Source organism: Geotrypetes seraphini, chromosome 1 (genome assembly GCF_902459505.1).
Source record: "Geotrypetes seraphini chromosome 1, aGeoSer1.1, whole genome shotgun sequence".
Classification (NCBI taxonomy): domain Eukaryota; kingdom Metazoa; phylum Chordata; class Amphibia; order Gymnophiona; family Dermophiidae; genus Geotrypetes; species Geotrypetes seraphini.
In genome coordinates this window covers 547,304,415-547,329,488 of record NC_047084.1, presented here as the reverse complement: position 1 = coordinate 547,329,488, position 25,074 = coordinate 547,304,415, and the positions used below count along the sequence as shown (strand labels likewise).

General features: G+C 45.3%; 1 protein-coding gene across 10 annotated transcripts in view; it reads left to right on the top strand.

Annotated features, from left to right (window-relative positions):
- PPIP5K2 (diphosphoinositol pentakisphosphate kinase 2) overlaps nucleotides 1-25,074 on the top strand; it is a 501,817-nt gene that overhangs the window by 326,254 nt on the left and 150,489 nt on the right. For all 10 annotated transcript variants that reach the window (XM_033929166.1, XM_033929168.1, XM_033929165.1 and 7 more), the window contains one exon: nucleotides 12,851-12,967. In XM_033929166.1, coding sequence (XP_033785057.1) covers nucleotides 12,851-12,967 — 117 coding nt within the window. The remainder of the gene's footprint in view (nucleotides 1-12,850; nucleotides 12,968-25,074) is intronic.

The window sequence follows — 25,074 nt, the reverse complement described above, 5'->3', positions numbered from 1 at the left end:
GTTCAGGCACCTCATGGAGAGCACGATTTGGAGTACATTCCTCACGTATTTCTTCGCAGTTTACCGAAGGCTTTATTTCCTCCTTGTCTTTTGGGGATTCCAAAGGGCTGTGCCGTTGAACAGGGTGTTCTTGTGGCCATGGCTTCAGCTCTGCAATCTTCTATGTGGCAGGCCTTGTTCAACGGGTATTCCTATTTCTGATTTCCAAAATATGGGGTATCAGTTCGGCTGGTACCACTGTTTCTTTCTAGGAGGGTGTCATCCTTTCTTTTCCGTCAGGCTCGCTTTTTCCTTCCTTCTTCCTGGGAGGGGATATTGGGAGCAGTGCTTTTATTCACTGCAATTTTTGATACGTATGTCGAGTTCTCCGCGAGCTCGGTTCTATCAACTGTTAGTTGTTTATATCTCCTTTTGATATTCTTCAAGGGACGCCTCAGGCGTATGGCGGTGTACGATGCCTACTTCGCTCATTAGGTCCAGGAGGACATTCTTTATGCTTGCCTACTGGCGGGGGAGCGGGTGGTGATTGAACTTCATGACCATTCCGCTGGAGCGATGGCTGCTTCTTGGGCTCGGCCCAGAGGGTTTTTGCCTTGGAGGAGATTTGTCCCACGGCTAACTGGTCTTCCGAGAGTACCTTCTCTCCGCATCTCTGCATGGATGTGCGGGCACATGCGATAGGGGTTTTTTGATGCTTCGGTCGTTGCGAAGGCGGCGTTTACTTCCCACCCAGATTAAGGATTGCTTTGCTACATCCCATTGGTCTCTGGATTCATCTGCTGCTTTGCTAAGGAAGGTAAAATTATGTTCTTACCTGTTAATTTTCTTTCCTTTAGAAGCAGCAGATGAATCCAGAGCCCCACCCTTTCTGGTATTTGGTTGTCGGTTTTTTCGTGTGCGACTTTTAGTGATTGGGTGTTGTTAATGATGGTATTCTGTATCGTTGCTGTTCGCGATGTGTTCTGGGAAAGAAGTTTTTTACATGCTATACCTATTGATGGTTAAATGTGCTTGGGCAAGGAGCTATACTGATGAGACAGGAGGAGTGCCAGCAAATAAGTACACCTGTTAATCAGTTTCTCTATCTCCACCTGCTGGTAGATGTGAGCTATCCCATTGGTCTCTGGATTCATCTGCTGCTTCTAAAGGAAAGAAAATTAACAGGTAAGAACATAATTTTACCATGTTGGAATGGGGGAGGGGGACAGGGTAGAGACGACAAAGAAATTGGTAAAAAGAAGAGAAGTTGGGTGGGGGTGGAATATAGGGACAGGAAGAATGGCCTTGGAGGCAATGGAAGGAAGGATAGATAGGAATGGAGCTGGGACTGAAAGGGTGATAAATGCAGTTGAGGATCGATGAGGGCCAAAAGGGTACAGAGCTAAGGGAATGGTAAAAGGTGAGGTGTTGGGACTGGGATCAATGGGAGGCAGGGCACGGGTGGAGGTCAGGGTATAGGTGTGGCTATTCTAGCACCCATTACTGTAACGTGCTTAAACACTAGTCCTAAAAATAATGAATCACAACGAAAGAAAAGCCTTAATAATGAATCCCAGTCAGGATCTAACACAAAAGAAATGATCAATATCACTGGCTTAATCACTAGTGAATCAGATTCAGTAATTTGAGTCAAATTCAACAAATCATTTGAAGCTTCTAAATTAGTTGCTCCTTCTAATGGTTGACCTATTTCTTGGAGAAATGTGGAACAAAATAAATGCTAGAAATTGGTAGTTAGGAATTTTCTGGAATCTTTAACATCTCTCCCAAGTATTTATTAAAGGTAATTAATGGAGCATCTACTTGAATTCTCAGAAAGTTTATGAAACACAGAGTTTTCATGCCTAGTAATATTATCCAAATTTTCAATTCTTCTATGTAATAAAATGATATCTTTATCAACAGTCTTTCTCCACTCCATTTTAGATTCCAGATGATTCACTTTTTGTTTCACAGATACTATTTTCTGTGGCAAAGTAAAAATTTGATTCAGTTTTTCTGTGAAATGTGAAACTGCCATAAATTTTTGGGATAGAGAGACCTCCATCCCAACAATAGCTTTCCAGAGAGAATGTAATGTTATTTATCCCAGGACAAGCAGGCAGCATATTCTTGACTGATGGGTGACGGCACCGACGGAGCCCCGGTACGGACACTTTTAGAGTGATTGCACTCTAAGAACTTGGAAAGTTCTAGAGACCGCACCGCGCATGCGCGAGTGCCTTCCCGCCCGACCCCGACGCGCGGTCCCTCAGTTTCTTAGTTTCCGCGGAGCTAAGAAGTCGCATTTTCAACGGCTGTTGAAAAATTTTTTCATTCGCCTTCCCGCTCGCGTAAACTTTTTCGGGTTTTTTTGCCCATCCTTTTTTCTTTCTTTTGTAAAAAAAAAATCTCTTATTTTTTTCGAGTTTTCTTGATTTGCCCCGGCGGGGCCTACTGCCATCATCGAGGCCTCGGCCTTCGATTTGGCAGAAGCCGTTTTTCCGTTCATGCCCCCTCAGCCCGGGTTCAAGAAGTGCCAGCGGTGTGCACGGCCTATTTCCCTTACAGACCCACACAACTGGTGCCTTCAGTGTCTGGGTCCGGAACATCAGGCCTCTACCTGCACCCGCTGTGCCACTTTGAAAAAGCGGACTCTCAAAAATCGAGAAATACAGCAGAGACTGCTTTTCGGCACCGACATGTCCGACCCCACGTCTTCGGCGCCGGTCTCGGTACCTGTTTCGTCGGCACCCACCTCATCGACGCCACGCAATACCGCGTCGGCGTCGCAGCATGCAGGTAAGCCGGCTAAGAAGCCTTCCCCGCTGGAACGTCCTCCGGTCTCCATTGCAGAGAGTCCAATCCTGCCGACCGTGAGGCGCCAGCGGAAGCGCTCCGCCCCTATAGAGGTGAGTCCCTCGACATCGGGCTCCTCATCTCCGGGGCGTAGAGCGGCACCGCAGGTACCGCAGAAGAAAAAAGCGGTACCGGTGCCCTCCCTCGATGATCGCATTGCGGCCATCTTACAGGTGCAGCTGAAGGAACAGCTCAAACAACTCCTTCCAGCTCTCCTGACACCGAGCCCTCCGGTGTCGGTCCCCACTGGGCAACCGGTACCGATTGTGGAACAGTCTGTATTGTCACCATCCACTCCTTCGGTACCGGTACACTTGGCCTCATCGGCATCGATGCCTGTCCTCGCACCGGAGCCCAGGTCTCATCACCAATCGGTACAGACTTCGGCTCCGGTGCAACCGATAACATCACCCGGTACCGCGTCGATGAGGTCGGGTAAGTCGGTACAGAAGTCCCGACACCGGGAACCATCCACCCCTGAGTCTCGGGACCGTGGTCCCCATATTCGAGACCCTGATCTGTGGGGCGACTCTGAAGAACCTTTTCTGTCAGAAGGGGAGTGTTCGTCAGAGGAGGACGAGCCTGTTCTTCAGGATACTTCCTCCAAACCTGATTCCACCTCTTTCTCTTCTTTTTTAAGAGATATGTGTGAATCTCTTTCCATTCCTTTGGAGGCTGAGTCTAAAAAGTCCAAAGCTTTTCTAGACGCTCTTGATTTTGACCAGCCTCCAAAGGAATTCTTGAAACTCCCTTTACATGACATCCTGAGGGAGACTTTTTACAAGAATTTGGAGACTCCTCTTACTGTCCCGGGAGCTCCCCGCAAATTGGATTCCTTATATAAAGTGATCCCTATTCCTGGGTTCGATAAACCACAGCTCCCTCATGAGTCTCTCCTTGTAGAATCCACCCTCAAGAAGTCCTTAGGAGCTAGTGTCTATGCCTCTGTTCCTCCTGGCAGAGAGGGAAAAGCCATGGACAAATTTGGTAAGCGACTTTACCAGAATGCGATGCTTGCTAATCGTTCTGGTAACTATGCTTTTCATTTTTCTTTTTACTTAAAGCATCTCCTTACCACCATGGCTTCCTTTGAGCAGTACCTTCCTGTGGGGAATCGTGAGGCTTTCCATCAATGCTCCTCGTCTCTCTTTCAGCTCAGAAAATTCATGGTAAGGTCTATATATGACACCTTTGAGCTTACCTCTAGAGCAACAGCCATGTCTGTAGCCATGCGACGTTTGGCCTGGCTCAGAGTCTCCGAGCTTGATGTTAATCATCAAGACCGGTTGGCTAATGCCCCATGTTTAGGGGATGAGCTGTTCGGAGAATCTATGGACTCGACGACTCAGAAGCTCTCGGCTCATGAAACCCGCTGGGATACCCTTCTTAAGACCAAGAAGAAACCCCCACCTCCACGGCCATTTAGACAGCAATCGGCCTATCAGCGGCGTTTTGTGGCTCGCCCCTTGCAGCCGTCCACTCAGCAACCTCGGAGGCAGCGTCAACAACAGAGGCAAACGCCTAGACCTCAGCAGCAACAACCAGCCAAGCAGCCTCCTCAGCAAAAATCGACTCAGCCCTTTTGACTTAGTTCTCGAGGGCATAGCCAGCGTTCACACATCTCCTCTCCTCCCTCAACCGATAGGAGGACGACTCTCTTTCTTTCTCAGCCGGTGGGAAGTTATCACTTCGGACCAATGGGTCCTCAACATCATCCGCCACGGCTACTCTCTCAACTTTCACACCCTTCCAGGCCAAAGTCTACCAAAAGAGTCTGCTTTGCACACTCCTCAATCTGCCCTTCTTCGTCAGGAAATTCAATCCCTCCTCCTTCTGAACGCCATAGAGGAAGTTCCTCTAGATCAAAGGGGGCAGGGATTCTACTCCCGTTATTTTCTAGTTCCCAAAAAAACAGGGGACCTCAGACCAATTCTAGATCTGCGAGACCTCAACAAATGCTTGGTCAAAGAAAAATTCAAGATGCTATCTTTAGCAACACTTTATCCTCTCCTCGATCACAACGACTGGCTATGCTCTCTCGATCTCAAAAAGGCCTACACTCACATTCCAATCAACCCGGCCTCCAGACAGTACCTTCGCTTCATGATCAATCACTGTCATTACCAATACAGAGTGCTCCCCTTCGGTCTTGCCTCCTCTCCAAGAGTGTTCACAAAATGTCTGGTGGTGGTGGCAGCGTTCCTGCGCTCCCACCACCTTCAGGTTTTTCCCTACCTGGACGACTGGTTGATCAAGGCCATTTCATCTCAAGCTGTTCTTCTGGCCACCAACCAGACCATCTTTTTTCTACAACTTCTAGGGTTCGAAATCAATGTACCCAAGTCTCACCTTCTTCCTACACAGAGACTTCAATTCATTGGAGCGGTGCTGGACACTGTCCAGATGAGAGCCTTCTTGCCGGACAACCGTCTTCACAACTTCCAATCGCTCTGTCAGCAGGTGCTGCCCCAGCACTCCATTTCTGCAAAGCAGATGATGATTCTCTTGGGTCACATGGCCTCCACAGTTCATGTCACACCTCTGGCTCGTCTTCACCTGCGCACTCCTCAATGGACCCTGGCTCTACAGTGGTCTCAGGCGACAGACTCTTGCTCACGACACATATCTGTGACATCGTCTCTTCGTCAGTCTCTACAATGGTGGTTGACATCCTCAAATCTCTCCAGGGGCCTTCTGTTCCATCTGCCTCCTCATCAACTGGTCATCACCACCGACGCCTCCCCTTATGCATGGGGAGCCCATTTGAACGAGTATCAAACTCAAGGCGTTTGGACTCCTCAGGAAAAGAAGCATCACATCAATTTCCTAGAACTCAGGGCAATGTTCTATGCCCTCAAGGCCTTCCAACACCTTCTGTTTCCTCAAGTCCTTCTACTCTGCACAGACAACCAGGTAGCCATGTACTACATCAACAAACAGGGTGGAACAGGCTCTCGCCTCTTATGCCAGGAAGCTCAGAGAATCTGGTCCTGGGCAACCACTCGCCGCTTATTCCTGAAGGCGATTTATATTCAAGGAGAACAGAATTACTTAGCGGACAAGCTCAGCAGAGTTCTCCAACCCCACGAATGGACTCTCGGACTCTCGACCCATCGACTCTACAGTCCATCTTTGCCCAATGGGGCACTCCTCAGGTGGACCTCTTTGCAGCTCCTCACAATCATCAGTTGCCCCAATTCTACTCCAGACTTTACTCTCCCCACCGTCTAGCAGCGGATGCTTTTCTTCTGGATTGGTCCAATCTGTTCCTCTATGCTTTCCCTCCTCTACCTCTCATGCTTCGGACCTTGTTCAAACTAAAGAGGGAACGGGCCACCATGATCCTGATTGCTCCACGGTGGCCCAGGCAGCATTGGTACTCCCTTCTACTTCAACTCAGTTCCAGGGATCCATTTCTACTTCCACTGTTTCCCTCTCTGCTTACACAGAATCAGGAAACCCTTCTCCATCCCAACCTGCAGTCCCTACACCTGACAGCTTGGTATCTCTCGGGCTGACTTCAACTGATCTTATTCTATCTCAGCCTGTTCGCTCCATTCTGGACGCCTCCAGGAAACCAGCCACTCTACAATGTTACCATCAAAAGTGGACGAGGTTTTCTTCTTGGTGTCTCCTTCATCATCATGACCCCAAGTCTCTTGCAGTGGAGACTCTTTTGGATTATCTGCTGTCTCTGTCTAACTCTGGTCTTAAATCTACTTCCGTCAGAGTCCATCTCAGTGCCATTACGGCCTTTCATGAGCCGGTCCAGGGGAAACTCCTTTCAGCTCATCCCCTAGTCTCCAGATTCATGCGAGGTCTTTTCAATATGAAACCACCTCTCAGAGCACCTCCTGTGATCTGGGATCTGAACGTGGTTCTCTCCACCTTGATGAAGCCTCCATTTGAACCCTTGGCTACTGCCTCTTTCAAATTTCTCACTTGGAAGGTACTTTTTCTTATTGCTCTCACCTCTGCCAGGAGGGTCAGTGAGCTCCATGCACTAGTTTTTGACCCACCTTTCACAGTCTTTCATCATGACAAGGTGGTTCTACGTACACATCCAAAGTTTCTCCCTAAGGTTGTCTCTGAGTTCCATCTCAACCAATCTATTGTACTGCCTGTTTTTTTTCCCAAACCTCACTCCCATTCCGGAGAACAGGCTCTTCATACTTTGGACTGTAAGCGGGCTTTAGCTTACTATTTAGACCGTACTAAGCCCCACAGATCATCTCCCCAACTTTTTCTGTCCTTTGATCCGAATAAATTGGGACGTCCTGTTTCTAAGCGTACGCTATCTAATTGGCTTGCGGCTTGCATTTCATTCTGCTATGCTCAGTCGGGACTGACACTGGAAGGTTCTGTCACGGCCCATAGAGTTAGAGCTATGGCAGCATCTGTAGCTTTCCTCCGTTCCACGCCTATTGAGGAAATCTGCAAAACTCGCTACGTGGTCCTCAGTCCATACTTTTACATCTCATTATTGTCTGGATGCTTTCTCCAGACGGGATGGACATTTCGGCCAATCTGTTTTGCAAAATTTGTTTTCCTAATGGCCAACCTTCCCTCTTTTCGTTAGCTTGGAGGTCACCCATCAGTCAAGAATATGCTGCCTGCTTGTCCTGGGATAAAGCACAGTTACTTACCGTAACAGGTGTTATCCAGGGACAGCAGGCAGATATTCTTGCATCCCACCCACCTCCCCGGGTTGGCTTCTTAGCTGGCTTATCTTAACTGAGGGACCGCGCGTCGGGGTCGGGCGGGAAGGCACTCGCGCATGCGCGGTGCGGTCTCTAGAACTTTCCAAGTTCTTAGAGTGCAATCACTCTAAAAGTGTCCGTACCGGGGCTCCGTCGGTGCCGTCACCCATCAGTCAAGAATATCTGCCTGCTGTCCCTGGATAACACCTGTTACGGTAAGTAACTGTGCTTTCTGTTGGCTTTAGTTGAAAAGCAGGCTTAAGATTTTTTGCAACAGGAATTGCTCATCTCCTAAAACAGCTGCTCTTCCCGATTCCTCTCTGGTTCATTGGCCTCCAGTCAACTGAGTTGCTTGTCCTGAGGGTCATTCCATGTCAAGTGTATGGACCACCTCACCTGACCATAAGAATCTTAGAAATTCCATACTGGGAATGACCAAAGGCCCATCAAGCCCAGTATCATGTTTCTAACAGTGGCCAACCCAGGTCCTAAGTACCTAGGTAGATCCCAAGTAGTAAAACAGATTTTATGCTGTTTATCCTATAAATAAGCGGTGGATTTCCCCAAGCCATCTCAATAATAGTCTATGGACTTCTCTTTTAGGAAATTATACAAACCCTTTTAAACCCTGCTAAGCTAAATGATTTTACCACGTTCTCCAGCAACAAATTCCAAAATTTAAAAGACTATTTGTGTGAAGAAATATTTTCTCTGGTTTGTTTTAAATCTACTACTTGGTAGCTTCATCACATGTCCCCTGGTCCTAGTATTTTTGGAAAGAGTGAACAAGCAATTCACATCTACCCTTGCAACTCTACTCTGTATTTTATAGACCTCTATCATATCACCTCTGAGCCATCTCTTCTTCAATCTGAAGAGCCCTAGTTGCTTAAACCTTTCTTCACAGAGAAGTCGTTTCAGTCCTTTTATCATTTACATCATCCTTCTCTGTACCTTTTCTAATTCTGCTATATCTTTTTTGGAGATGCGGTGACCAGAACTACACACAGTATTCATCCTTGCTTTCTATTCCTTTCCTGATCATTCCTAACATTCTATTTATTTTCTTATCTGCCGCCACACATTGAACTGAGGGGTTCAACATATCCTCAACAATGACACCTAGATCCTTTTCCTGGTTAGTGACCCCTAACATAGAACCTAGCATAACATAGCTATTGTTTGGGTTCCTCTTTTCCACATGTATCACTTTGCACTTGCTCACATTAAACATCATCTGCCATTTTGATGCCTAGTCTCACAAGATCCTCTTACAATTTTTCACAATCCTCTTGCGATTTGACAAATTTGTTGATGATACAAAGTTGTTAAAATCTTCCGCCCAATGTGTGGCTGCGGCCAAAAAAGCAAATAGGATGCTAGGAATTATTAAAAAAGGGATGGTTAACAAGACTAAGAATGTTATAATGCCACTGTATTGCTCCATTGTGCGACCTCATCTGGAGTATTGTGTTGAATTCTGGCCTCCTTATCTCAAGAAAGATATAATGGCGCTAGAAAAGGTTCAAAGAAGAGCGATCAAGATGATAAAGGGGATGGAACTCCTCTCATAAGAGGAAAGACTAAAACGGTTAGGGCTCTTCAGCTTGGAAAAGAGACAGCTGAGGGGAAGATATGATTGAAGTCTACAAAATCCTGAGTGGAGTAGAATGGGTACAAGTATATCGATTTTTCACTCAGTCGAAAATTACAAAGACTAGTGGACACTCAATGAAGTTACAGGGAAATACTTTTAAAACCAATTGCAGGAAAAAAAATTAACTCAAAGAATAGTTAAGCTCTGGAACACATTGCCAGAGGATGATTGAAGAGGGATAGCGTAGCTGGTTTTAAGAAAGATTTAGTCAATTTCCTGGAGGAAAAGTCCATAGTCTGTTACTGAGAGAGACACGGGGGAAGCTACTGCTTGCATGGAATATTGCTACACCTTGGGTTTTGGACAGGTACTGGTGACCTTGATTGGCCACTTGGGAAAGGGGTACTGGGCTTGATGGACCATTGGTCTGACCCAGTGAGGCTATTCTTATGTTCTTATGATCACTATTTTGGATTTTGTAGACCGCCTTGTCCTGTTGTTTTCTAGGAATAATTTTAGATTACTCAGTTTTCCAAAATCCTCTTTGCATCCATAGAAATGCTGTTGAAATCTTTGCAAGAGGTCTTCAAAATATAAGCAGTTTTGCCTCCTATTGTACAAGCAAATCAATGTGAACATAGAAATCAAGGTAATAATCTTTAGATCACATAAGGGCCAACAATAAGGAAAATTCATATCTGACTCATTAAGCTAAGTACTACTGTATTTGACTTTTCCTGCTTGTTTATTTTATTTTTCTCGGCTGGAGATGTGGAGTAGGATTTTCAGTTATTTTGTGAATTATACTAAGAGCAATTTGCACTATATAAGTTTATTCACTACATTTATTCACACATAGTATGTTCCTGTGATGGTGCAGGGCTAAGTTGTGATTCTGTTTCACTCTGGAAAAAGCCCAGGAAAGTTAGGCATGGTGGCTTTGGTTCTTTTTGAACTTTTGGCTGCCTCAAGCTTGCAATCTCACACTGAGGACATACTTCACTATTATTATTTTAATTTAATTTAATTTAGTTCTTATATACCGCTATACCGTGAGGTTCAAAGCGGTTTACAAAAAAAAAGATACATTAAAGATACAATAAATAAAATAAATAAAGATAGGTACTTGGAAGTTCCCTTACTGTCCCGAAGGCTCACAATCTAGCTAAAGTACCTGAGAAAACAATTTATGAAAAGTAAAGATAAAAATATAAAGACAGAGGTAGAGATAGAGATAGATATGAATATTCCAACAAGTATTGAATAAATAAGTTAAGTTAGAATTAAGGATAATAAGTAAAATAAATAAAAATAGAGATAAAAAATAAGGATAAAGAAAATAAAAATAAAATATATTCCAAAAAGCATTAGGATCTGATGATAGATGATCATAATGATTACAAGCCAAAGAGAAAAAAAAAAGCTAGTATACTCCTTGAGGCCTGAGTATGAAACTCAGACCCCTCACAATAATTCAGCAGGTTTCACAGGATGTTAGTGCCTAAAAGCAGTCTTGACAGTTGACTCCGAGTCAAAGTTATGCCATAATGCAGGATAGTCAAATTGGATTGAAGGCTATGCAGACTTGTCATTTAGATCAGAAGTTCGTCAAAATCATAAGCAGGCAAGTTGTAAGGATCTGGAGTTCTCTGAAATAGCCGAACAACCGCCACAATCAATTCTGTGTATCAGCTGCCCCAAACGATCAACCGCCATCAACCCCATTTCTGATGGCTGTCACCTGGGATCCCGGGATTCCTCCGAAGAACAAGGCGACATCTCAGGCAGGGCAACCGCCTCCTCAGCCGCACATCATGCGAACCCCTCTGAGGCCGCCCTCCCGTCAATAGCATCGCCTGCGGGCCTGCTCCGATTTGCCATCTTCCTCCCCATTGGCACGTCCTCAAATGCCGTGAAACGGAAGCATGCCCGTTTGTTCTGGGTTTTGGGCAATTCGCACAGATCGCTGTGCAGTTTGGTTGATTTTGGCAAAGTTGGTTTCAGCGGAGCTGGCTCACACGCCCAGGTTGGAGGGGGGCAGTTTCGCTAGAGGCTCCGTGGAGGAGTGTACTTGCTGCCGCTTGCAGCCGTGGGTGCCCGCAGAGGTTCAGTGGAAGAACGGGCCCAAAGACGGTGAACTCCGCCGGCTGCAGGTTCAGCACAATGAAAGTAATGGGCTTCAGGTGGGACCAATGGACTCTTCCACCGGCAGCATGGGCCAGTCCCCACCACTAGAGCTCGAAGAAGAAAAAAGACTCCTCTCCCGGCTGGCAAAGGGGAGGAGGCCGAGCGGGGCTCGACCGACCTGCAGGCCGGTCCGATGGAGTCCTTCTGTGGCGGCGTGGGTTGGCTCCCGCCTTCTTCGGCACTCTGCATGCCGTTGGTGGAGCTTGAATTTAACGGAGCTGGTGTCCTGCAGGCTCGGGAGGGGGGCGGAGCAGTGGCTTGTGGCTGGAGGGAAAAAGTCTCCCGTCGGTAGGAGGAAGCTTGAATCCAACGGAGCTGGTCTCCTGCAGGCTCGGGAGGGGGGCGGAGCAGTGCTCCCACGCTCCTCTCCGCTTATGGCTGGACATAGACACAAGGAGCCGAAAGCCAGACCTCTCCCATCCACCACGAAAAGAATCAGGACCCAATCCTGCAACTCTCAACCGCCACCATAGAACCAGTCAAGCAGCAGGCAATGGCCCCCTCAGCTGTTGGATCGGAGCAACTGTCAAACTGGAAATCGGCGAAGTGAGCTCAAAAGAAACAAATACAAACGAGACCGGAGGTCCCAAACGAAAGCAATAGAGACAGAAACAAAAACCAATAAAAAAAGAAATTCAAAAGAAAAATTAACAAGGCAAAATAAAAACAAAAAGCAGGATAAGGGAGACAGCACAGAAGATGACCTAACTGGCCTCCATCTTGTTAGAATGATGATAGTATTTTAGTGTTAGTGGTACAGTGGAATTCCTTCCCTACACTTCATTGGCAAGTGCTGTTCATATAGTGACTTTTAAGATATTCAGCAGCAATTAGGATTTTTTTTTTTCTCCTATTGTATAAGCATAATATCTCTCTCTTGCATGGGTTGGTGATGGCCTTGTATTAGCAAAGCTGAAAGGTATTTACTCGTATACTATGAGTTTGACTCTGTTTCTTGAAGATTACAGCTTGATAGGAATACTGTATTGTGTTTATATCTTCAAACTTCATAAGCTGGTTTTAGGGGCAAAGGTTCAGATATTTCCTGATTTTTCTCAAGCAGTATTTTTCTTTTTAACACCCTAATTAGATCATTTTCTGTTAGCTAGCGTGTAGCCAAGTTTAGTGTGGTGAATAAACCCTAGAGAGAGTATGCTTTCACTGGCTTCAACAACATGATCTTTATGCCTGCCTCTATTAATTTTTTCTTGTGTGTATGAAATTTCCTTATTGTTGGCCCTTATGTAATCTAAAGATTGTTATCTTGATTTCTATATTCATATTGATTTGCTGTTTTTCCTGCATTCAGCGTTTGAATGTTTATTTTGAAATAAAAAACGAAATAAAATAAATATAACTTTTTTAACTGTTTATATACAATAAGCATTAAAATTTATATTTCATAAAATAATAAATGACAGTTGTGACAAGCATATGGTTTGGATTTTCCTATATATTTCATAATTTTAATGTCTATACAAGATGTCTATATTAACCGTATGGTATTGACTTTGTATTGATATTTTAGGACCTTTCTTCTGAGGAGCGTTTTCATGTCGAGTTGCACTTCAGTCCTGGAGCCAAAGGCTGTGAAGAAGATAAAAATTTACCATCTGGATCTGGCTACAGACCAGCTTCCCGAGAGGTATTGCTTACAAAAATGAGTGTATTTAATCATTCTTGCATCAAACCATAATAATCCACTATCTTTGTTTTTAACATGTGTGCATATATATAAAAGACTCAGTGGCGTACCTAGGGTATGTGGCACCCGGGGCCCATCATTTTTTGACACCCCCCCCTATGTAAAAAAATATTTTTTGTAATGACCATGAAACAGAATAAATGGTCAGAATAGAAACAGGCAGTGAAAATTTTCTTATATTCCAAACATAACATAACATAAATTATGTCTGAATTGTCATGACATCAGAAGTACATATGGAGTAGTTGCAGGTGATGCTTGGGACAGTTCTGATTGTGTTAGTTCGGTTTTATGTGTTTTTTGAATAGAAAGGTTTTTATTTATTTTTGAAGGTTTTGCAGTCTGTGGTCGATGTCAATTGGTTGTAGAGTTGGGGGTCGAGTGTTGCAGCTCGAATGGCTAGGAGGTTGTCGAACAGTTTTTTTCTTTTGACATTTTTGGTTGGAGGGTGTGTGAATGGTGCGTGAGTTCTCCTATGTCTGTTTGAAGTCGATTGAATTATTTAGCTGAAGAAATTAGTTACCCCCTCATCCCACAAACATTAATTCTCTTCCATTTTTGTTCCCATTATAAAAAACACTAAGTTCCCAGCAAAAAAATACATTAAAATAAGAAGTGAAAACAAAGGCCCCTACAGATGAGAACATAACATAAGAATAGCCTAACTGGGTCAGACCAATGGTCCATCATGCCCAGTAGCCCATTCTCATGGTAGCCAATCCAGGACACTAATACCTGGTCAAAACCCAAAGAGTAGCAACATTCCATGCTACCGATCCAGGGCAAGCAGACACTTCCCCCATGTCTTAATAACAGATTATGGACTTTTCCTCCAGGAATTTGTCCAAATCTTTCTTAAAACCAGCTACACTATCTGCTTTTACCATAACTTCTGGCCACTTCATTTTTAAGTTTAGATCTTTCCTTTCAAACAGAGACCTTGCTAGATGTCAAATACAGCACAAGGTAACTTCACATGGACTTAGCTGTGCAGGAAATGTGAATCTCCTCATACACCCACCATATAGTGCAAAAATGTGCAAAGGTCTGTTTTTTTCTTTCGATCACTACATAGCCTAATGCCACACAAGCAGTGCTGTTACAAACATATTCTGTAGGTCAATGCTAAGGATAACAAAGTTTCCTTCCTTGGACCAGAAGGAGATACTGATAAACCACTGGAAGAGATCCCAACACAACACCCAAAGACCCACTCAGTGTGTGAACCAGTTGAGTGGAGTGGACTAACTGGGGGGTAGAAATGGGCCCGGAGTTTGCTCAGCAGAATTTCCCAGACCACCTCTTCCTCTCAACACATTGACACGCTGCCATCACCACCACTAGAAACACCTCACTGGGTAGGCCAGCTATGCTATAAACTTTATAAAACACATTATTATATTTTCTTATAAAGCACATATTTTAACTGAACTCTCTGACAACCTCAGCCTTTCCATTCACAAAAATAGAAGGAAGAAAAGTTCCCATTTCCTGCTGTTTCATGTCCCCGGCCTATACAATATTTTTTTTCTGCAGACCCTTCAAAAGTCTGACCAAATCCTCGTTTCACTTGCATTATAAAATACTATGGATGCTATCTCTCCCCAATCCCAGGTCCTAAAGTCTAAGACAGTAGCGCAAACTAATGCTGCCAGATTCAGGAAAAAAAATTTCGATTCGATTTAGCCTATTGAATTGGTTTTTCAATTTGATTTTCCTGCCCAGTTGGGTGATTTTTTTCAAAACTCCTGGTGGGTTTTATAGCTTTTTCACCCCCTTTGGCTTCTCCTAACCACACTGGCGCTGTGGTGTAAATAAAATAAAGAAACAAAAAGGACTTTTTCTCTCTCTGTTAAATCCTAGCTCACGTTTGCAGTCCAACACCAGCTCTGTCAGGATACACATTTCAAATCTGACATATTATAATCATAAAACAGAAAATAAAATTAATTTTTCTACCTTTTGTTGTCTGGTTATATTTCAAATCTTGTTGGTCCAAGGCTCTGGTTTTCTTCTGATAACTTGCTTGCCAGGGTCTCCTTCTTTCTTCTTTCTGCGTGCTAACCATCCATCTGCCAACTCTGTCCTCCCTTTCCATTTCCCTTCCCTCCCCAGGAAGTCTGGTATCTTTCCTTTTTTTCATCTCCCTCCACAGATCCACCTTTTCTTAACTACCCTTTCATCCGGCATCTCTCCCTCCTTCCCCACCACCCCAGAGTCCACCATCTCTCCCTTTCTTTTCCCAATTACCCTCCTATCCAGTATCTCTATCCCTCCTCCACACCATCCCTTGTGTCCAATTTCTCTCCCTTTCAGTTCCTTCCCTCCCTAAATCCCATGGTCCATCATTTCTCTCCCTCTCCTCTATTTTCAGACCCATTATTTCTTCATCCCCCCCCAAAGTTTGGCATATGCACGTCTCTTTGCCCACCCCCTTCCCTCCGTGTACTTCTAAACCAGGGTCCCCCCAAAGGCCTGTCCCCCCTTAAAGGTCTGCCTGTCCCCCCTTGAAGGCCTGTCCCACCCCCTTGTAGGCCTGTCCCCCCCTTGAAGACCTGTCCCTCCCCCTTGTAGGCCTGTCCCCCCACCTTGAAGACCTGCCTGCCTGTCCCCGTCTTGAAGGCCTGTCCCCCCCTTGAAGGTCTGCACCCCCCCGAAGGCCTGCATCCCCCTGAAGGCCTGTCCCACCCCCTTGTAGGCCTGTCCCCCCCTTTAAGGCCTGTCTCCCCCTTGAAGGCCTGCACCCCCCCTTGAAGGCCTGCACTCCCTTGAAGGTCTGCACCCCCCGAAGGCCTGTCCCCCCCTTGAAGGCCTGCCTGCCTTTCCCCCCTTGAAGGCCTGTCCCCCCCCCTTGAAGGCCTGCACCCCCTTGAAGGTCTGCCCCCCCCCAAAGGCCTACACCCCCCCGAAGGCCTGCACCCCCCCTGAAGGCCTGCCTGCCCCCCCTTGAAGGCCTGCACCCCCCCGAAGGCCTGTCCCCCCTTGAAGGCCTGCCTGCCTGCCTGTTACCCCCCTCCCCCTTGAAAGCCTGCCTGCCTGCCCGCCCGCCCCAACCTGAAGGCCTGATGCCCCGCCCCACCCCGAAGGACCGCTCGCCCCCCTGGCCTCCCCGCACCACCTATGAAGCAGCCGCAGCAGGATTGCGAAGTCAGCGTTAGCGATCCCTGCGCTGCTTCCTGCGCCACGGTCCCGCCCCTCCTCTGACGTCAGAGGAGGGGCGGGATTGCAGCGCAGGAAGCAGCGCCTAAGCAGCGCAGGCATCGCTGACGCTGACTTCGCGATCCTGCTGCGGGCTGCTTCACAGGTGGTGCAGGAAGGTCAGTGGGGCGAGCGGTCCTTCGGGGGTAGGGGGGGACTGAACGGCAAGGCCGGGAGCACCCCCTTAGGGCTGGCACCCGGGGCGCACCGCCCCCCCCCTTGGTACGCCACTGAAAAGACTATAAAATTTTATATACTATAAAATTAACTTTACATTTCAAAGCAGCTAGCAATGTATAAGGGCTTTGATGGAATTAAATATAAAGGTTTTGAGAAAATAATCTCATTACAGTGCATTTAAGTTGAAGGCAAATAGATACCTACCTATACAACCTTATTCCAGTGCAATAGATGTGTCATTCTGGACAAGCAGATAATCTCCCCATGGCTGCGAGCCTTTGCAGAAAGAATCCATTCTGGATTTTTTTCTTTAACCCTCCTACTTTACAGTAGTCTGTACTGTTTTTCTCTGCATTAAAGCCTGAAGGAGTGCTCTACATTTTATTTTAGTTGGTATTTTTCATCTTTTTTTTTTTTTTCTGCGGTCTTTAGTGCTCAGAGCTTTCCACTTTCTTGGTCAGTTCTCCCTGCATGGAGAAGAAGCAGACTGAAGTCTGCAACTGACGAGCCAATCCCTTGTGTACCTGTCAGTAAGCCTGCAGCAGGGTTTTTTGGAGCTCGGGGCCATCCCCAGTTACTGTTTCTCACCTACTGCTTTCCAGGGATTTGAGCACAGGCTGTCAGTATCTGAGGGTGCCGACTGCGTTTTTGTCTCCCCCACTTCTGGTTGTACATCTATCGGTCCGCGAGGGTGGGGATTCAGTCAGACACAGTGTCTGACTGGCAGCCCGAAGATCAGCGTTGGATGTTCTGGATGAGGCAGTGATTTCATCTCCCTTTCCAAATATTATTCAAAGCTGAGGCAGGCTGCAGCACATTGTCAGGACAGGTCACAGTGAAGTAAGGCTATTACAGCCTATGAGGTGAATTGGTGGGGGGGAGAGTGTCAGAAAATCCAATTTTCAGTGATTTGTGCTTCTTCCCCTTCCCCAAAAATCCTAAATTTGCCTGTTTAATTTTATCGTTTTTCAAGCGATTTTTAGCACTAAAATCCTGAAGGCCTGCATCTTGGATTTTAGCAATCTTTTTTTCAAATGTTTCCTGCAGCTCCAAAACTTTTGCCTCATAACTTATTGGGATGGAATCCTTGGGTTCTTTTACCCCTAATTCATGCCAGGAATGCACAAATTATGCACCTAAAGAGCGTCCTTGTGCCACGTGTTGCACCGCACATGAAAGTGAGAGCATCCGCCTTAGTCTCTCCTTTGCACTTTTTGCAGAAAGGGTGGCTAGCCTGGGACTTTGGGCATTTTCCTTTTCTGGACCTAGGAACAATGATCATCCTGTGTGAAAGTGTGTGGAAACTGCAGAGCCCAAGAAACGCAAATTAAAATCATTTTTGGGTGACTCTACGCTACTTGTTAATGTTTTTTCATCTGAATTTGTTTATTTAATGTGGAAATCCAATCCAGTCTTTGGTTTTATATACTGTTTCATCCCTCCAATAGGGCTTGACTCGGTTAACAAGAAAGGCTAGGGGAAGGCGGGCTGTACTTCAGATGCTGCACATGAGGGCATGGCCCCTCAGAGTGGATTTTTGCCACGCAGTCTGCCCAGAGCTTGGGAGACCTTTTTGATGGGGACACAAATGATGACAATTCCCTCACTGTTCTCTTATTGTCTTGGGATGCGCCTCCCATTTCAGGGAAAGCAAGCCCGCAGTCTGGTGCTTTCAGAAAGGAGGCTCAGTCATTTTGCTGGGCAGAAATCCACCTGCAGGCTCTGTCAACTGCACATGTAGCGGGAGTGGACAATGTGCAGGTCAACTATTTCTGCCAGTGTACCCTGGACCCAAGGGAGTGGTCATTGTCCCGTAAGGCCTTCAACAGCATTATGAGTCACTGGGAGCATCCGACTTTCGATCTTATGATGTCAGCAGCCAACAAAAAGTTTCTTGGTTTTTCAGCCAAAGATTTGAGCCTGGAAGCGCTAGCATAAACACCCTAGTACAACCTTGGCCAGAGAAAGGTCTATTGTACATGTTTCTCCTGTGGCCAATGATAGACCGAGTTATTCATAGAATAACAACCCACCCAGGGTTGTTAATCCTGGTTGCTCCAGTTTGGTCACATTGGCCACTTCATCCAACTCTTCTCTTCCAGAGTCCGATTGCCCTGGAGAATCTGTTACACTTTGGGCTTTTGGCAAGGTTCTTGAGCGTGCGGCCTTAGCACAGAAGGGCTTCTTGGAGGTGGTAATAGCTACGCTTCTAAGATCTAAGAAACTGGTAACTGTCGCAGCCTATGCTAAGGCTTGGAAATTGTTTCAGAACTGGTGTGCTAAACAGAATGTGGAGCCTTTAAGGCTCCAATATTAATGGTCCTGGCATTAAGTACATAAGTACATAAGTAGTCGCCTCCGCCGGGGCAGACCAGAGGTCCATCCAGCCCAGCGGTCCGCTCACGCGGCGGCCCATCAGGCATATTGCCTGGTCAGCGGTCCCTGACTAATTTTATTGCCTACCTCTACAGTTATCTCTAAACCTTCCACTGCTCTTATCTGTACCCCTCAATCCCTTTGTCTTCCAGGAACCTATCCAGGTCTTCCTTGAAACCCTGTACTGTGCTATTTCCTATCACGGCCTCCGGAAGGGTGTTCCATGTGTCCACCACCCTCTGTGTGAAAAAGTACTTCCTTGCGTTTGTTTTAAACCTGTCCCCCTTCAATTTCATCGAGTGACCCCTTGTTCTTGTGGTTTCTTTCAAATTGAAAAATCTGTCTTTGTCAACCTTTTCGATGCCCCTCAGGATCTTGAAGGTCTCTATCATATCTCCTCTGAGTCTCCGCTTTTCCAGGGAGAACAACCCCAGCTTCTTCAGTCTGTCAGTGTATGTAAGGTTTTCCATACCCTTAATCAGTTTAGTTGCTCTTCTCTGGACTCCCTCAAGCATTGCCATGTCCTTTTTGAGGTACGGTGACCAGTACTGTACACAGTATTCCAGATGCGGGCGCACCATAGCCCGGTACAGTGGCAGGATGACTTCCTTCGTTCTGGTCGAGATACCCTTCTTAATGATACCTAACATTTGGTTTGCTTTCCTCGAGGCTGTGGCGCATTGTGCCGACGCCTTCAATGTCGTGTCTACCATCACTCCCAAGTCTCTTTCCAGATTACTGACCCCTAGCATTGATCCCCCCATTTTGTAAGTGAACATCGGGTTCCTTCTCCCTATATGCATGACCTTGCATTTCCCTACATTGAAGCTCATTTGCCACTTTTTCGCCCATTCTTCCAATGTCGTAAGATCCCTTTGGAGATTCTCGCAGTCAACCGTGGTTTCAACCTTGCTGAATAGTTTGGTGTCATCTGCAAATTTGATGACCTCGCATTTTGTTCCCTCCTCCAGGTCGTCAATGAATATGTTAAACAGGAGCGGTCCCAGCACCGATCCTTGAGGAACCCCGCTCGTGACCCCTTGCCAGTCCGAGTAATGGCCCTTTACACCAACCCTCTGCTTCCTGTCTGCCAGCCAGTTTTTGATCCATCGGTGGACCTCCCCGTGCACCCCATGGTTCCATAGCTTCCTGAGCAACCGCTCATGTGGTACCTTATCGAAGGCTTTCTGGAAGTCTAGGTAAATTATGTCTATGGGTTCTCCTTTGTCCACCTGGTTGTTTACCCCCTCAAAGAAGTACAACAAGTTTGTGAGGCACGACCTACCCTTGCAGAACCCATGCTGGCTCGACCTTAGCTGTCCATTTTTTTCGATATGGTCACAGATGCTGTCCTTAATCAGTGCCTCCATCATCTTTCCCGGGACCGATGTGAGGCTTACCGGCCTATAGTTTCCCGGGTCGCCCCTCGAACCCTTCTTGAAGATGGGCGTGACATTAGCTATTTTCCAGTCCTCCGGGATCTCTCCAGTTTTTAGGGATAGGTTGCATATTTGCTGAAGTGTCTCTGCTATTTCATTCCTTAATTCCTTGAGCACCCTTGGGTGAATGCTATCCGGACCTGGCGACTTGTCGCTCTTTAGCTTGTCTATCTGCCTGAGGACATCCTCCTGGCTCACCTCTAATTTGACCAGCTTGTTATCTTGATCTCCATTTTCTATTTCCTCTGGTTCCGGAATGTTGGATGTGTCCTCCCTCGTGAAGACCGACGTAAAGAAGTCATTTAACTTGTCAGCTATTTCTTTTTCCTCCCTCACTACTCCCTTTCTATCCCCATCATCCAAGGGCCCCACTTCCTCCCTCGCTGGTTGCTTCCCCTTTACGTACCTGAAGAATGATTTGAAATTTTTTGCCTCTCCCGCTAGTCTCTCTTCTTTCAGGACAGTCTCAAAGGTTCTGGCAGTTGGTTCCTTCAAAGTACAGGTGGCAGGCCTCTCGTGCTTTAGGGCTCGAGTAGAGAAAACTTCTTTGCCTTCTCATCCTGATGTAACCAGATTTTTAAGGAAGCTTTGTGGCTGCATTCTGCTGTGCGACAGCCATTCCCGAAGTGGAATTTTAACATTGTTTTGCATGCCCTCAATAAGGCCCCATATAAGCCTTTGCAAGAGGCATCACTGATAGATGTTATGGTCAAGATGGTTTTCCTGGTAGCTATTGCCTAAGTGAGAAGGGTCTAGGAGCTTCAGGCTCTATTGTGCAGAGAGTCTTTCCTCAGATTTACGGAGTCTGGGGTATCAATGCACACAGTACCTTCCTTTCTACTAAAGGTTGTTTCGGCCTTCTACATAAATCAGGAAATATGGCTACCCACATTCCATACCATGGGTTTGAAGAAAAAGGACAAAGTTTTGGCATTGCTGGATGTTAAGAGAATTCTTTTTTGTTATCTCGAATGACAAATACTTTTCGTTTCTTAGATCATTTCTTTGTTCTGACAAATCCTAGCTACCTGGGGAAGCTAGCTTCTAAGGCATCAATTTCAAGATGGATTCACATGGCTATTTCTTCAGCATATATCGGGTATGGTAAGCCACCTCCAATTTTTTTGGGTGCACTCTCTATGAGGAGTGTGGTTTCTTCATGGATGGAGTCCCAGGCAATTCTGCCTGAGGACATTTGTACAGCAGCTACGTGGTCCACCCTCCATATGTTTTCAAAATTTTATAGGATGGATTTAGCAGCATGACAGGCTTTTAGGTCCTCAGTGCTAGCAACAGGCTCATCTATCCAGCCCTAGACTCAGGGAACTGCTTTGGTATGTTCCACTGGTTCAAGACTCATGTCTTTTGCACTCAAAGAGAAGATTAAGTTCTTACCTAGATAATTTTATTTCTAGTAGAAAGGCATATGAGTCCTGTAGGCCAATCCTTTCAGATTTCAGTTAGCCTGCTTACTGTCTCAGACAGATATTTATTTCCAGATGCTTGTCTTTCACCTGCCAGTCAGGCCTCAAGAGTGAACAGATTACTCTCTATTGCTAAAACACAAATCAAAGATTGTGTGAACTATATAAGTGTTGGTGCCAGTTACACTCAGGTAGGTGGATAAGAACATAAGAATAGCCTTACTGGCTTAGACCAGTACTCTATCAAGCCCAGTAGCCCGTTCTCACGGTGGCCAATCCAGGTCACTAGTACCTGGACAAAACCCAAGGTGTAGCAATATTCCATACTACCAATACAGGGCAAGCAGTGGCTTCCCCTATGTCTTTCTCAATAACAGACTATGGACTTTTCCTCCAGGAACTTGTCCAAATCTTTCTTAAAACCAGCTACGCTATCCACTCTTACCACATCCTCTGGCAATGCATTCCAGAGATTAACAATTCTCTGAGTGAAGAAAAATTTCCTCCTATTGGTTTTAAAAGTATTTCCCTGTAATTTTATCAAGGGTCTCCTAGTCTTTGTAATTTTTTTTTTTTATTCTTTATTCATTTTCAAATCTTGCAACAAATGTACAATATTCAATCAATTAATTCGTACAAAATCACTTGACATTCTTAACATTATTATTATTAAATGCATATAAAAGAGACCCCACCCACACCCAACCCATTCATCAGGAACAAACTCATTAAAATACAAGACATACTTCCCCAAACCCACACAAAAAATATTCCTATGTAATAAAAAGGTGTCCAAGGTGTCTTTGTAATTTTTGATACAGTGAAAAATCAATCCACTTGTACCCGTTCTACTCCACTCAGGATTTTGTAAACTTCAATCATATCTCCCCTCAGCCATCTCTTTTCTAAGCCGAAGAGCCGTAACCATTTTAGTCTTTCCTCATACAAGAGGAGTTTCATCTCCTTTACCATCTTGGTCACTCTTCTTTGAACCTTTTCTAGCACCACTATATCTTTCTTGAGATAAGTAGACCAGAATTGAATGCAATACTATAGATAAGGTTGCACCATGGAGTGATATGGGACATTATTACATTCTTAGTCTTGTTAACCATCCCTTTTTAAATAATTCCCAGCATCCTATTTGCTTTTTTGGCCGCTGCCACACATTGGGCAGTAGGTTTAATCATATCGTTTACAATGATACACAGATCCTTTTCTTGGGCGCTAACCTCCAAAGGTGGACCCTAGAATCCGGTAACTGTGATTCTGGTTATTCTTCCCAATGTGCATCACTTTGTATTTGTCCACATTAAATTTCATCTGCCATTTGGATGCCCAGTCTTCCAATTTCCTATGGTCCACCTGCAATTTTTCACAATCTGCATGCGTTTCAACAACTTTGAACAGTTTAGTGTCATCTGCAAATTTAATCACCTCACTCGCCATTCCAATTTCCAGATCAGTGGTGTCGCAAGGGAGGTTTAGTTCTTTGCAGTGGTGTCGCGAGGGAGGTTTTTGCAGTGGTGTCGCGAGGGAGGTTGGCGCCCAGGGTGGTGGTGCTGCCCAGCATTGCCTCGCTGTGTGTGCCCTCTTTACTTCTTGAAATGTTTGCCGGCGCTAGTAGCACCTTCCACCAGCTGCTCACATTGACTTCTTTCTGATGTCACGTCCTGGTTCCGCAACCAGGAAGTGACATCAGAAGTGAGCTGATGCCGGTACAAGGAGCAAGTGGAAAATGCTGCCCGTGCCGGCAAACATTTAAAGAGGTTCCGGGGGGGAGGGGGACAGAGAGGAGAAGAAGCACTGGCGCTCCCCCTTACTGTTCAATTGGTGCTTTGGTACTAACTGAGGAGCTACAGCAAAGCCCAGAGATACAGGAGGCAGAGCCGAAAAAATTTACATGATGCCTTCTACACAACTCGTGGTTAGGTATGGTTCAAGACTCATACCTTTCTACTGTAAAGATTATCATGGTAAGAACCCAATCTTCCCATTTTCAACACTGGTAAATGTACAGTACATTCGCTATTGCTAAATAGATGCTTTACAATTTAGCCCTGTATTCCTGTAGCCCTTGGAGTATTCAGTTCAATTTTGGAGACCATATCTGGCAAAGGACATAAAAAGACTTGAAGTGGTCCAGAGGAAGGCGACGAAAAAGGTAGGAGGTTTGAGCCAGAAGACATATGAGGAGAGATTGGAAGCCCTGAATATGTATACCCTGGAGGAAAGGAGGGACAGGGGAGATATGATTCAGACATTCAAATAATTGAAAGGTATTGACGTAGATGAGCACAGAGGATCTCTAATCAGAAAATAATGGGTACAGTGGCGTACCTAGGGTATGTGGCACCCGGGGCCCATCATTTTTTGACACCCCCCCCATCTATATGAAAAATATGATTTTTAGTACCAATCTACATATCGCACCACAAGAGTGTACCTAGGAAAAGGCTGCATCTTAAACATTGCAGTGAGCACTAGAACACCAACACATACATTGTAAAACTAAACAAGCCAGATCCCGCACAGTCAATTGGTCCTGTAGTCAATGCCAACTGAAAACTATGTCTTTTTCAGAACACACAGAACAGAGATACACCCTCGCCCAAAATGGAATAATCACAAACTAAAAATAGAAATATGTAGACAAAAGTTAAACTGATCCGCCAAGAAACCAGACCCTGGATACAATGCAACACCACAAAAAACAGTAACACATGTCCTCTAATACAGTGCAAAATATAAAGACAGTAGATGTAAATTTGAAAAACCTGATACATAACAATCACCACTTTATAAATTAACAAATAAAAATAAAACAAATAATGAGAAATAAAAAAATACCATTTTATTGGACTAATCCCCGTAAGCTCAGTCCCCATCCCCGCAAACCACCTGATTCCATCCACACAAGCCTTGAATTGTTTATATTAAAGTATAAAAAGAAACAATATTCTGTACAATTGTCAATTTATAAATCAGCGTCTTCTCCCCACTCTCTTCCCCATTTCCCTTCAGCATCCTCAGCCCACTCTCTCTCCACTTTCCTTCAGCGCACGCACATAAAAACAAGCAAGTAATTTTATATCATTTTCATTCTATTCATTCATAGAAATTAAAGTCTAGATAATGCCAGTCACATAACAAAACATGATTTTACAAAAATAATTCCCTGCAGTCAAGCCTGCAAGGATTACTAGATGTCTTTCAGCAGTTCCCCTCCCTCCCTCCCCCTTACCTTTGTGGCCAAGTCAAAATGATCTACCAACAATAAAATTTTAAAAACACAAAGCACGCTGTACGCAGAGAAAATGTTAATTATCATTTATATTCCGCGGGTTTTCAAAGAGGTCAAGGCAGATGACTTTATGCAATGTCACCTCAGTAACAACTATACAAAAATAGACAAATATTCCCCCTCCCT